At 46.1% G+C, this 11,045-nt stretch overlaps 1 protein-coding gene and 2 long non-coding RNA genes across 4 annotated transcripts; 2 read left to right on the forward strand and 1 right to left on the reverse strand.

Annotated features, from left to right (window-relative positions):
* Nucleotides 1-753: 753 nt before the first annotated feature.
* LOC119328669 lies at nt 754-2,374 on the forward strand. The gene is made up of 4 exons (XR_005159078.1): nt 754-1,023; nt 1,118-1,347; nt 1,880-2,102; nt 2,205-2,374. It is a non-coding gene; the product is annotated as an uncharacterized LOC119328669 (long non-coding RNA).
* A 56-nt stretch (nt 2,375-2,430) lies between these two features.
* On the forward strand, nt 2,431-5,048 carry LOC119331925. 2 transcript variants are annotated; one of them, XR_005160714.1, is made up of 5 exons: nt 2,431-2,555; nt 2,670-2,771; nt 3,018-3,360; nt 3,449-3,573; nt 5,033-5,048. It is a non-coding gene; the product is annotated as an uncharacterized LOC119331925 (long non-coding RNA). The 2 variants fall into 2 exon arrangements; XR_005160713.1 differs by lacking the exon at nt 5,033-5,048 and having other exon boundaries at nt 3,449-4,411.
* A 1,927-nt stretch (nt 5,049-6,975) lies between these two features.
* On the reverse strand, nt 6,976-11,045 carry LOC119329867 (putative disease resistance protein At1g50180). The gene is made up of 3 exons (XM_037602962.1): nt 8,791-11,045; nt 7,639-8,672; nt 6,976-7,566 (listed from the first exon to the last, which is right to left on the reverse strand). Exons 1-3 carry the CDS (start codon nt 10,418-10,420, stop codon nt 7,549-7,551), a joined length of 2,682 nt encoding a protein of 893 aa, XP_037458859.1. The 5' UTR covers nt 10,421-11,045; the 3' UTR covers nt 6,976-7,548.

Raw genomic sequence — 11,045 nt, forward strand, 5'->3', positions numbered from 1 at the left:
GCTATCCTTTGTGATCACATGGATGGACGGAAGGCCTTCAAATCTTGACAATTTTTGGGCAAAATGAAGGATGCGCTCGAGAGAGGAAGAACAGAGAGGAGAGGAAAGGGGAAGGACAGAGAGCTCGGGCTCGATGAAGGGTTTATATAGGAACATTTTTAGTCCCGGTTAATGATACAAATCGGGACTAAAGGTGAGCTTCTAGTATCGGTTTATGCCACGAAACGGGACTAAAGGTGTTGGTGGGGACCCAGCCTGCAACCACCTCTTTAGTCCCGGTTCGTGGCACGAACCAGTACTAGAGGTTCAACACGAACTGGGACTAATGAGTGCCGCCCGCCTAGCCGTTGGAACCGGCACTAATGGGCACGTTAGTGCCGATTCGTAATTGAACCGGTACTAATGAGGTGAACATAAGGTCGTTTTTCTACTAGTGTATCAATCAGAGGTAAGTGGACAAAGGAATGCAGATGTAGGTGTGGCTTAGGATGGCATGGTGTTTGGCTTTGAACTACTTATTGTTTCCAGATCAATGACAGAGAAGAGAGCAGAGCATAGTATGTGTGCATGTATACGTGATGGAAGATTGTATCTGAAAAAGGAGCATGCAAGAGACGTGGAGTAACCGAGCGCGAGCTCAAATGCGCTCGTTATCCACATCGTTGGTTAGCGTCTCCAGATTTGTGCCTGTAGTTTTATACGAGCGTCGGTGGTCTTTCAGAAATTGAGTACTGTTGCGTAATACGTACGTGGCAGCGTTGTGTAGTGGGCCGGAGGTAACGCTCGGACGGACGGCAGTTTCCTGCCAGGACGGTGTTCCATGGATCAGAATCGAAGCCGCCGTCTGATCCGTGGATCGGGAAGTTTGCTTTTCCGTCTGGCCGCCCCAGAGTCGAATTGAATGGAGGGTCCAGCGTCGTGTCTTGCAAAGCGAGTGGCGTTTTGAAGGCGACGACGGGGAGATAGAGGTCTGGAGCGGCGGCGGCGATCCACCATGGAGTTTTTGATGCAACCAATAGGCAGGTACGTGGATCCTCTTTCCGCCGGCGAGATTGTCTGCACTCTTTGGGTGTTGGTTTAGCTTGTTGACTGCGGTTGCTTTTCTCGCATGATTTAGATCTGCTCTGCTTGAGGAGGTAGGAGAGGGGTTGGTGCCTGCGCCTCTAGTTGCGGATGACGGTGTGCCGGAGCAGCAGAGGCTGCCGGAACAGTAGATGGCGGCGGAGAGCGGCGAAGCACAGATCTTGTGAGCGGCGGAGGCCACAGCGGGCAGAAGGGATCTGACGTCCGAGGCTCTGAGCTCTCGACGGGGAAGATGAATCCCCAGGTACCCCGATGGAATAAGAGGTCAGTGGAAAAGCTTCCTTATGCCATCAGAGATGCAAAGATTTTAGTAAATAAAAATTGACAACAGTGCAGAAACCAGGCAGGTATAGCTTTCTGGATTCAGAAATAGTTAGCACACTGCATTCATTTGAAACTCCCTGATATGAGAGATGCAAAGATTTTAGTAAAGAAAAAAATTGACAGTAGTAGCGAATTCAGGTAGCTATAGTTTTCTGGGTTCAGAGGAGTTAGTACACTGCATTCAGATAATTGACATTCAGATAAGGAAAAACTTCCTTCTGTCATCAGACATGTAAAGATTTTAGTAAACATAAATTGACAACACTAAAAAAATCAGGCGCCTATAGCTTTCAGGGGTCAGAGTAGTTAGTTCGCTGCATTCAGTTGAAAACTCCTTCATACGAGAGATACATAGATTTTAATAAAGAAAAATTGACTGCACTAAAGAAATCAGGGAGCTATAGCTCTCTGGGTTCAGAGGAGTAAGTACAGTGCATTCAGATAATTCATGCTTACTATTTGGTGTTTGCAGACTGAGGATTGGTGCTGCTGCACCAAGCAGGACACCTTGCTCAACTCGAATCAGTGTGTTTCAGAAGGCTGTTAGGAATTTGAGAGAGGATGGGAAATGCTGCTGGACAAATACAAGATGAGAACACATCCTTACATGACAGCCTTTTGAGATTAGGCAGAAATGCTGCTGGGCATCTAAATGATCAGCTTGCTGCAACTTCAAGCAGAACTGGATGTGAAATGTGAGCACAAAGAAAATGTTTGTTTTGAAAAATATTATTGACGCCGACATGAGAAAGTAATTGTTAAGTGTGTGCTTAATATTTTGTGCATGTTTTTTGCAGATCAGATGGAGAGAGAATCCCGTGCATCGGCATTGAATGTGCAGATGGGTTTGGTTGAAGGGATTATTGACATCTCTGACAGTGAACGCAACGATGAAGTTAATTTTGAAGAGTGGTCTGATCCTGAGCATGCTAAACTGGTTGAGACAGATAGAAGGTTGAGAGAGCAAGAGGAGAAAGATGCAGAGGTCATGAAGATGTATCAGGAAATGTATGGCAAAAAAGATGGGCACCAAGAAGTCTCAGGCACGGATAATGATTCACTTGTTGAGAAGCACCGTAAGTTAAGGGAGCAAGAGGAAAAAGACACCAAGGTTGCAATGATGTATCAAACACTGTATGATCAAAATGGTAAGTGCGGCTGAAGGAAAATGAGATACAGTAAATCATGGTGGTCATAAACTGGACAACAGTTATCTAAGCCGTTTTTTAGTAGTCATCTAAGCCATTTGTGTGTTTCTGCAGCTACTGAAGCTCAGATCACCAATGTGCCAGCAAACAGAATTCTTGCTCAGGCGGCAAAACCTGCAGGTCGGGAAAGAAGCCCCATGGAGGGTGGGCGTAGAGGTAGGTTACTAAACAGAGTAGAGTAGATATTGAGCGTATCATGCCATAGGGTTACAATTTTTTCAAGTAGAAACAGTACCACAACTGTGAAATATGCTGACAGTGATTTAGCTGCTCTTGCAAATGTAGATGCAGCTGTTCAGGTGAATGAACATGCCGGGGAGAGTTCATACATGGAAGAAAATTTTAAATTTGTGTTTTGAGAATGCACTTTGAATATTTACTAACAACAACTTTGCTTTGCAGGACGGGGGTGCGTTGGTGGTGCCTCCAGGGCAGGGAACATGAATTCCATGAAGTGGTCTTGGAGGCGGAAAGGGAAGAAGTCGGAAACGGGATCCAAGGGGCAGAGGAGAGTGAGGTTCTCGAACACTGTGGAGACGATATGCCCATCGAAATCCTGAGTGAAGACAGTTCTAGTGATGATGGAATGCAGCAAGCGAAGATGATCACGAGCCTGCACATCTACCTGGTAGCAACGTAGATGGTTTGGATACATTAGTTGCAAATGACATCGTGGCGGCGAGGTCAAAGGAGGGTGGAAGAACCACCGTCAGCCATGTCAGGAGTGCAGCACGCGGTGGAGTTGGTACGTGCCTCCGTGATGCCCGTGACCACCATATTTTGTAAGGACTAGTTTTCTTTAGATAGTAAACATAAATGTTCTGCAATTGCAGACGCTGCTCCGCACGGACATGGGACTCACAAAGGCCCTGGGACCAGCCGATATCGGGAGTAGCCCATGTGGGAGAATTGAGCGTCGCGAGAGCGAACCTGGATACACATTTCAGTGGTTCATCAGGTTAGTGCAAGCCTGGATGGTCGACAGTCATGCATTTGTAGCAAAGATGATGTTGGAAATGTTGAAGGTGCACATAATTTTCCAAAAAATGAATAATTCGGCATGGCGGGGAGGGTGGCAGTCCTCCGGTTAAGATTCGGTGGTATAGCCTTTGATTAGTCGGCGCATTTCATCAGCAATATCAATGTGATGCTGATAAGCACCTAAAATTCCTGATTAGGATTATGATGATTCTTTATAGTTCTCTCAGCAAAAGAGTACATTTCCCATACTGTTGCTTCTGGGTTGATCTGCTAGAATAGTGGTAGCAAGCCATCGCTTGAATTCATCAAAGGACTCAGTAACTTCTACGGCATGCTTAGCAGAGATATGTGATGTTGGTGCTGGGGGGTCTCCGGTGTGTTCTGATGTATGGCTACGTGTGGGTACGTCCTCAGCAGCCGTCTCCCCCAGTAAGGAATAAGGACAGTAAGATTGACCAGTCATAGAAAGCATGAAAAATCTTGAAAATGTAACTGTGACTCGTAGGACTGGTCAAATAAAGATTCCTGTGAAATGTTTGGAAAAATACTGATGTCAACAACTTCCTTTGTGCACAGTTATGCAGTAATGCTGGATATAATCACATCTGCTGGCTTACATGCAAAAAGGTTTGTAGTTAAAAATCCTTAATTTACAACAGTCCTTGGTTGACGTTTGAGCAGATGTTGGCAGAGCAATTTGGTCATCTAATACATGAGCACATAATAATTCTTGTTAATAAATCAATCAGATCTAGCGGTACTAATAGATGGTAGAGCATGATATCTTACTTCTGATGAGAATATAATTAGATATGATAATATATGTGCGTGGAATGGTCTCTGAAAGTACTGCATAATGGAGAGATCGACAAACTAAGATGCATCACTGACAATAAAATTCAGTTTGGCATGAACATCTGATTTGGGTAGGAAAAACCTTGGTCTACCAACTGCGCGGCATGCGCGACAAACATCAGGAGAACCAAATCAAACCTTAGATGGCACACTGCGCAGCATGCATGTAGATCGAGTGGGTGTGATGTACTTGATCAGCCGGTGTAGCTAGTGAATGTATACGGTGGTCGGTCAGCACGTAGACCAAGGTAGTGATGTGACTAGTGTCAAAGTGTTGTTAGAAAAAGGTCTCAAAGTTAAAAAAAAACTGTAGCTGGTGGAACTTGAAAAAAAAACGCAGGCGCAATGATTTGCAGAGCTTAGTACCACTCCATGTGTGGCGCCGGTCGTATTTTATTAGTAGAACCCATGATTACAGCAGACTATATACAGACACAAAAGAACCATCAGGGCTGATGACAAAGGGCTTAGCGCGTACTTCCAAATCTAAATGACAGATTGCATAGTTCGTGGTACATTTGGGACAACACTCAGGCTAATTAGCTAAAGGACCGTTTAACTGGTTTGCTGCCCAAAATTAGGACCAACAACGCCAGGACAAGCAGGTGGTCACCAATGTGCATCTGCTGAATCTGTGGCTGAGCAGGTAGATCTGCCGATGTGGGGCTTGGTGCTCGATCTCGGTGCCGGCAGGGAAATGCTGCTCCCGGCGAGATCACTGGTGGAGAGACGAAGCTGCATGCACTGATAGAGGCTGCTGCAATCCGTGCCGGTGGGAGAGGCCATGGCGACTCAGCTCCGGCAGGTACGTGTAACTGGATCTCATGAATGAACAGAGTACAGCCTGCGGGCATGGGGCAAAACAAGGTAAATCTAGTATCAGAAAGCACGTATTATGTTTGTGGAACTGAAATCTTACATTTTGTTGAAGCACTTGTAGAACCGGACTCCAGCCCGGGAGGGCCGGGACGACGAAGGTGACGACCTAGCCACCACAATCAGGACAAGGAATGAGCAGGAGTATCTCCCTAGGGCGCGAGGAAGAAGATGAGGAGGTCATGACCGGCGATCTGGTTTCTTGCGGCGCGTTGGTTGAAGAGAATGAGGAGAGGAGAAGAGCAGGAAGGATCTTGAGGAGGGGGTGGTTGGTGAGTTGCAGCAAATCAAGGGGCTGGTGTGGACGGCGGCCGTTAGTGGGATGGGGGCTGAGCCGTGGCCCTTGGTTGCAGGCCCGTCTGAGCCGGTTACTCTGGGATGACGCCCGTGACATTAATTGGGGTAGGTAGGCGGGCCCCGCTCCGGAAATAGATTGGCCGAATACATAGGAATATATATGGGAAGTTGTGAATCTTGATGCTAGCGAACGACTGTGATATTGAGTGCATCTGAGCTCGAGCTCAGAATAGCACTTCCCCATGCAAGAATGCTTGTTCTCTGAAGGATGGTGTGAGCTTTCCTTTTAGGAACCAACGGATATGTTATTTTTTAGAATAGAATCTTTCTTTACTGCAGCATGACTGCAAGAATAATTAATAAGGAAATTAAAGCAAGAAAGCTCCCCTCCATGATGCCATGATTGAGATGGGCAAAAGCTCTTTAATACTCTGTAGTTTAGTTAATCTCCAGCAAAAAGTTGAGTTGGACCCCCCTGATTATCTTATACCGTATTCCTATCTTAGTGGAGGATGCAAACAAGTATGGAGTTAAATAGAGAGGGATGCTGCTCTCCTGCCCATCTTGCACTGCATGCGAGTTATGTCATAACGTGTGAGCATTTCTTCAGTAGAAATCAAACAAGCATAAACACCGCATCGGAAGAAACCAAGAACTTGGGTTGAGTGTGATTACAAGTAGAAGAATCTAGCTAGAGTGTTGTTTGGGATCCTGATGTGTTCAGTGGACAATGTTTAATTTTGTAGAGGCCAGGACATCCAGCTCTGTTTTTTGAATATTCTAAATCTGTAGCGAAACTCTGAATTTTGTATCGCTGATCCGTATATACAGCCTTGAAGACAAATACTTGGTGGCTTTTCAGGTATTAAAAACGTACATGCTAGAGTTGATTGATGATGCCGAGTGGAAGCGGTGTGAAAGGTTTTCATAGTTTTCTCGGTTGATCAGACCCAAACAAGCATAAACACGAACCATGATTCAGGGTACCCTGCGGTGGTATACCCCGTTTGGTCTGCGGAAACAAATGTCAAGGAGCTTGTTCTTCATAGTACATGATTCAAATGTTTACTGCAACCGAATCCCCATAATTAGAACAGAGGGAACAGACAAAGAAAAATATGCAACATCCGAGTACACGTAGATGCAGTCGCTCGTTTGTGCAGATTTCAGCGCATGACCATGCATAGGGGCCACATAATTTCAGTGCATAATCAGTACATGATTTTGGAAAGGCCAGAACATTGTAATCGGGAATCGAACATGGTAGCTCATGTGTTGATCCACCAAACTTGTGATTGGACTACCTCCTATATTTATTCTTGAACATATAGGAGACGATGTAAGCGTTGTTTAATTTTAATAAAGCTAGCCATGAAGGCTTTTCTGTCGAGAAAAAATTATTCATCGATGCATATGGATTTGTTATGAGCAAGTAAGGTATAGGCATGCACGGCTCTGTACAACCCAGTTTCTGGACTCTATGTACATTTTGCACTGAAAATGAACTGACACCTTTGTACATGAAAGAAAATAAATGCAACAGACATCTTGGAGGATTAGCACCATCTCTCTCTGCCGCCAGGGAAAGAGACTTGGAGTTCGGGGGAGGTGCAGGCGGCTGGTGGTGGAGAGGAGCGATGGGCAGCAGCCTCTCCGAGACCACCTCAGCTCCATCTTGTACACGGCCGACGGCATCGGAGGACGAGGAGGCGGCGACATTGGCATCGGGAGGGCGGATCTCGATTCTAGACGGAGCAGGAGGAGCGAGGGGCCACTGGAGGAGGGAGGCTGTCGTATCGATCGCCCATGGTGTCCTTCAAGGGAGGGAGAAGGAAAGCAGGATATTATGAGGATTGGGAGGAGGGAGATGGGTTCAAGAATGAATCGGGAGAGTGCCATATTTTAGACGAGACTGAAGATGAATTCATCGCGCCCCACAGATCTGCAGTAAACAAAGCGTGCTCATAAGGTGTGGCAAATTAACTATGCCTAAGCTGCGTATATGTATGTATACCTCGCATCCTTTCCGCCGCAGCTCATTTAGTGTGATGTCATCTTCAGAAATCTGGGTCATAAAGGCCAGCTCCAGGTGATCGAGAGACGGAAGGTGCAGCAACCCCACGGGAAGCTTGCTGATCTTCTTGCAGGACTGAAGTGTCAGGTGGGAGAGCTTTGGCATTGCCCCTTCCTCCATCCTCCACACCTCGGTGGAAAAATTACCAAGTTCTAACTCTTGCAGCCGAGGAAACCCTTGGGAAGAGCAGCACACGGTCTGGCCTTTGTACCCCCACAACCTCAACACCACAAGACAGGGAAGCTTCTCCAGGATCGGCATCGGGTCTTGTTTTATGACATCAGCAGATAGAAAAAGAGAGCGTACGCTTTGTGGGAACTCGGCAGGCAGCTTATCGAGCACATCAAATTGGCCGAGACTAATATCGACCAGGTGAGGCATGTTTGCAAATATGTTGAGCACCTCGGCTGGTATATTGGGTTGCATCGACAAGGAGACCGTTGTTAGTTGATTCAGCTGGCCCAAGAAAATCATCATGTCATGACAGCGGAAATCAGTGCCAACAGGATAAAGATGCAACACAAAGCTCTGTAGCTCTTTCGGCTGCAGTCGCACACTCCTTGCAGGTGGCGGTGGAGAAAACCCATTGTCAAGGTAAACATGCCTTAGAGTAGGGATATCCCACAGAGAGTTTGGTACCACTGACTCAAGTTGTGTGTGTTTGAGATCTATAGTCTGCAAGTAAAGGAGTTTGCCAATTGAAGAAGGGAGCGCCGCACCATGACAATTTCTCAACCTAAGCAATCTTAGGTGAATGCACCCACCAATTACAGTCGAGAAATCATTTAGTGCTGAATCTTCAATGCAAAGAACTCTCAGGAATCTCAGCTTAGGAAGGGACACTGATGAGAGTTTAAAGCCAAGCAAACTTCGGACATTAGGTGTCGCAGGTAAAATCTGATAACTCGAAGTTTGAAAACTAAAACGATAAGATATCAAGTTATCAGATGATGATGATGATGCACCAGCTTGGTCTGCAAATTTTTTTAGAGTGCACCACATGTCAGGCAGAAGCTAGCCATATATAAGTACATATAGCAAAATAGAAAATTGAATCAATTAATAGGAAGAGATCAGGAGACAAAGGCTGACCTACAGTTTTGTTGCTGGTATCAAGAAAAACATCTTGTCTTGCTTCTTGTATGCACCAGTCATGCAAGATATCGTGAATCCTTATTCTGTCTATCCATCCATGTGTCGTACTTCTGTCAACAACTTGGACCAAGCTTCTCTGAGCCAACTCGATTACATAGCTCCGTGCTGTTTCTTCTAGTGTATGGTTTGGTGTATCTGGAATGAAACTTTCTGCTATCCACAACTCAATAAGATGCGGCACATGTATTTCATAATCCTCAGGAAAAGCAGCAAAATAAAGTAAACAAGATCTCAAATGATGATTCGGTAGGTCCTTGTAACTGCGTGCCAGTATGACACTCATCATTTGTCCATCCTTGGTTGCTGGCCAATCAGAGAGTATATCGGACCATATTTGTGCATTTAGATTTTTAGACAGATAACCTCCCAAAACTCCAAGTGCAAGTGGCAATCCATCACATTTCTTTGCAAGCTTTCTCCCAAGCTTTTCAAACTCGTCCACATCACGTATGGCATACCTTTTGTATGGTGGTAAAGCTTTGCTGCTAAAAAGATCCCAACTTTTCTCTTCATCCAACTTCTTCAAATGATGAACATGGGTTGGCATCTGAACATGATTTGCGACATCTTCCTTTCGTGTGGTTAACAGCACTCTACTACTATTAGTTTCATCTGGAAAGACTTTAATCGTTCTGTTTAATTTCTCCCATGTATCTGTTTCCCAAACGTCATCAAGAACTACTAGGTACCTTTTTTGTGATAGAAATTCATTGATCTTCTTTCCCACCTCATACTCTTTCATTTGGTCAACAGACTCGTCCTTGTGCCCTGTGATTTGTTTCATAATATTCTTTCCCACCTCATACTCTTTCATTTGGTCAACAGACTCGTCCTTGTGCCCTGTGATTTGTTTCATAATATCCTTTAGTAAATCAACACCCTTGAACTTTTGAGATACAGTCACCCAAGCAAGTGTGTCAAAGTGCTCCTTAACTCTAGATGAAGTGTAGACTTTTCTAGCAAGTGTTGTTTTTCCTGCCCCACCCATGGCAACTATAGACACAACACTAAGCAGGTAATCATTGTCAACTAACTTGTCCACTATTTCTTCGTGCTCATCCTCAAAACCAACCATGACAACATCATCTTCAGAGTTTTGATGTATAGGTCCATCATCTTGTGGAGACTCATCCTCAACTAGAACATTATTATCCAAATTAATATTCAGTTTTTCCGCACTTGCAAAAATCTCATTGAGCTTCCTTCTTACATGCTGAATTTCAACACCGATTTTGCGAAGGGCGACCAAGTCAGTCGGTAGGCGAGCATACCTTGAAATAGCACCCATGAATCCCTTCTTGAGCCTGTTTCTCTTCGCCATGTGATCTGCAGCTTCAATGATGTTCTGAGCTTCATAAGCCGCATCCCTGATCTGGCTCACCAAGACTGCAACCCTTGCATTTCCTGATCTCCACTTGCTATCAACATCTTTGAGGTAGGCCTTCAGCCTCATCAGTTCATCTTTCAACAACCCCACTTCAAGGTTGACTGCACACAAGAATGTGGTCTCCTGGACTGCAAGACTGCCCACGGTCCCGAGCACGGTGCTCACAGCCGACTGCGCCATCGCCCCTTTCTTCGATACCCCCTCAAATACAGGGAATAGTTTGGTCGTCAGACTCGGATCAGCAAGAACGGATGGCTTGTGACGCTCAATGCTTGATCAGCTAGCTAGTGTGCATCTCCCTCCCATTAGCTTGGTCAGGCTCGGACTGCAAGCCTGCAAGTAGCCATGGTTGACCGTGAGAACATACTGTACCGAGGAGAGAAGGATAAGACGAGAAAGAGAAAAGGTGGAAGAGACAGATCTGAGAGACTCGCCGACGGGATTGTGCAGACTGCGGTCGACGGGAGCAGCGCACCATTCCCCGGCGGCTTCAACCACAGCACGGGCGGCGGTGCTTCCCCAGTCCAGATCCCTCCACGTGGCTCGCTCTCCGACGCGCCGAGGCCTCCGTGCACGGTTGCGATGCGGGGTGTTAGCAGTGTAACGGCGTTGTCCTCCCTTGGACGGTGTCGACGGTGGCGTGCTCGGCCGGCGACTGTGGCGCTGTGCAGGCGGCGGCTCCAGGAGAGAGGGAGAGAGCGAGAGACGGAGAGAGTGAGTGACTGAGAAAGTGCAGCTGCTGTTTCTTACACCGCTCACATGCCAAGACTCGAAACAGTGGTTGCTAGTCTATGCGTGCAGTAAA

This window comes from Triticum dicoccoides, chromosome 7A, assembly GCF_002162155.2.
Source record: "Triticum dicoccoides isolate Atlit2015 ecotype Zavitan chromosome 7A, WEW_v2.0, whole genome shotgun sequence".
Classification (NCBI taxonomy): Eukaryota; Viridiplantae; Streptophyta; class Magnoliopsida; order Poales; family Poaceae; genus Triticum; species Triticum dicoccoides.

Excerpts from the sequence above, each read along its gene's own strand:
- LOC119329867 (XM_037602962.1), bottom strand. The coding sequence starts at position 10,420 with ATGGCGCAGTCGGCTGTGAGCACCGTGCTCGGGACCGTGGGCAGTCTT. Across the intron at positions 8,673-8,790 it reads TACCAGCAACAAAACTGTAG|ACCAAGCTGGTGCATCATCA; the intron begins GTCAGCCTTTGT and ends AAAAATTTGCAG.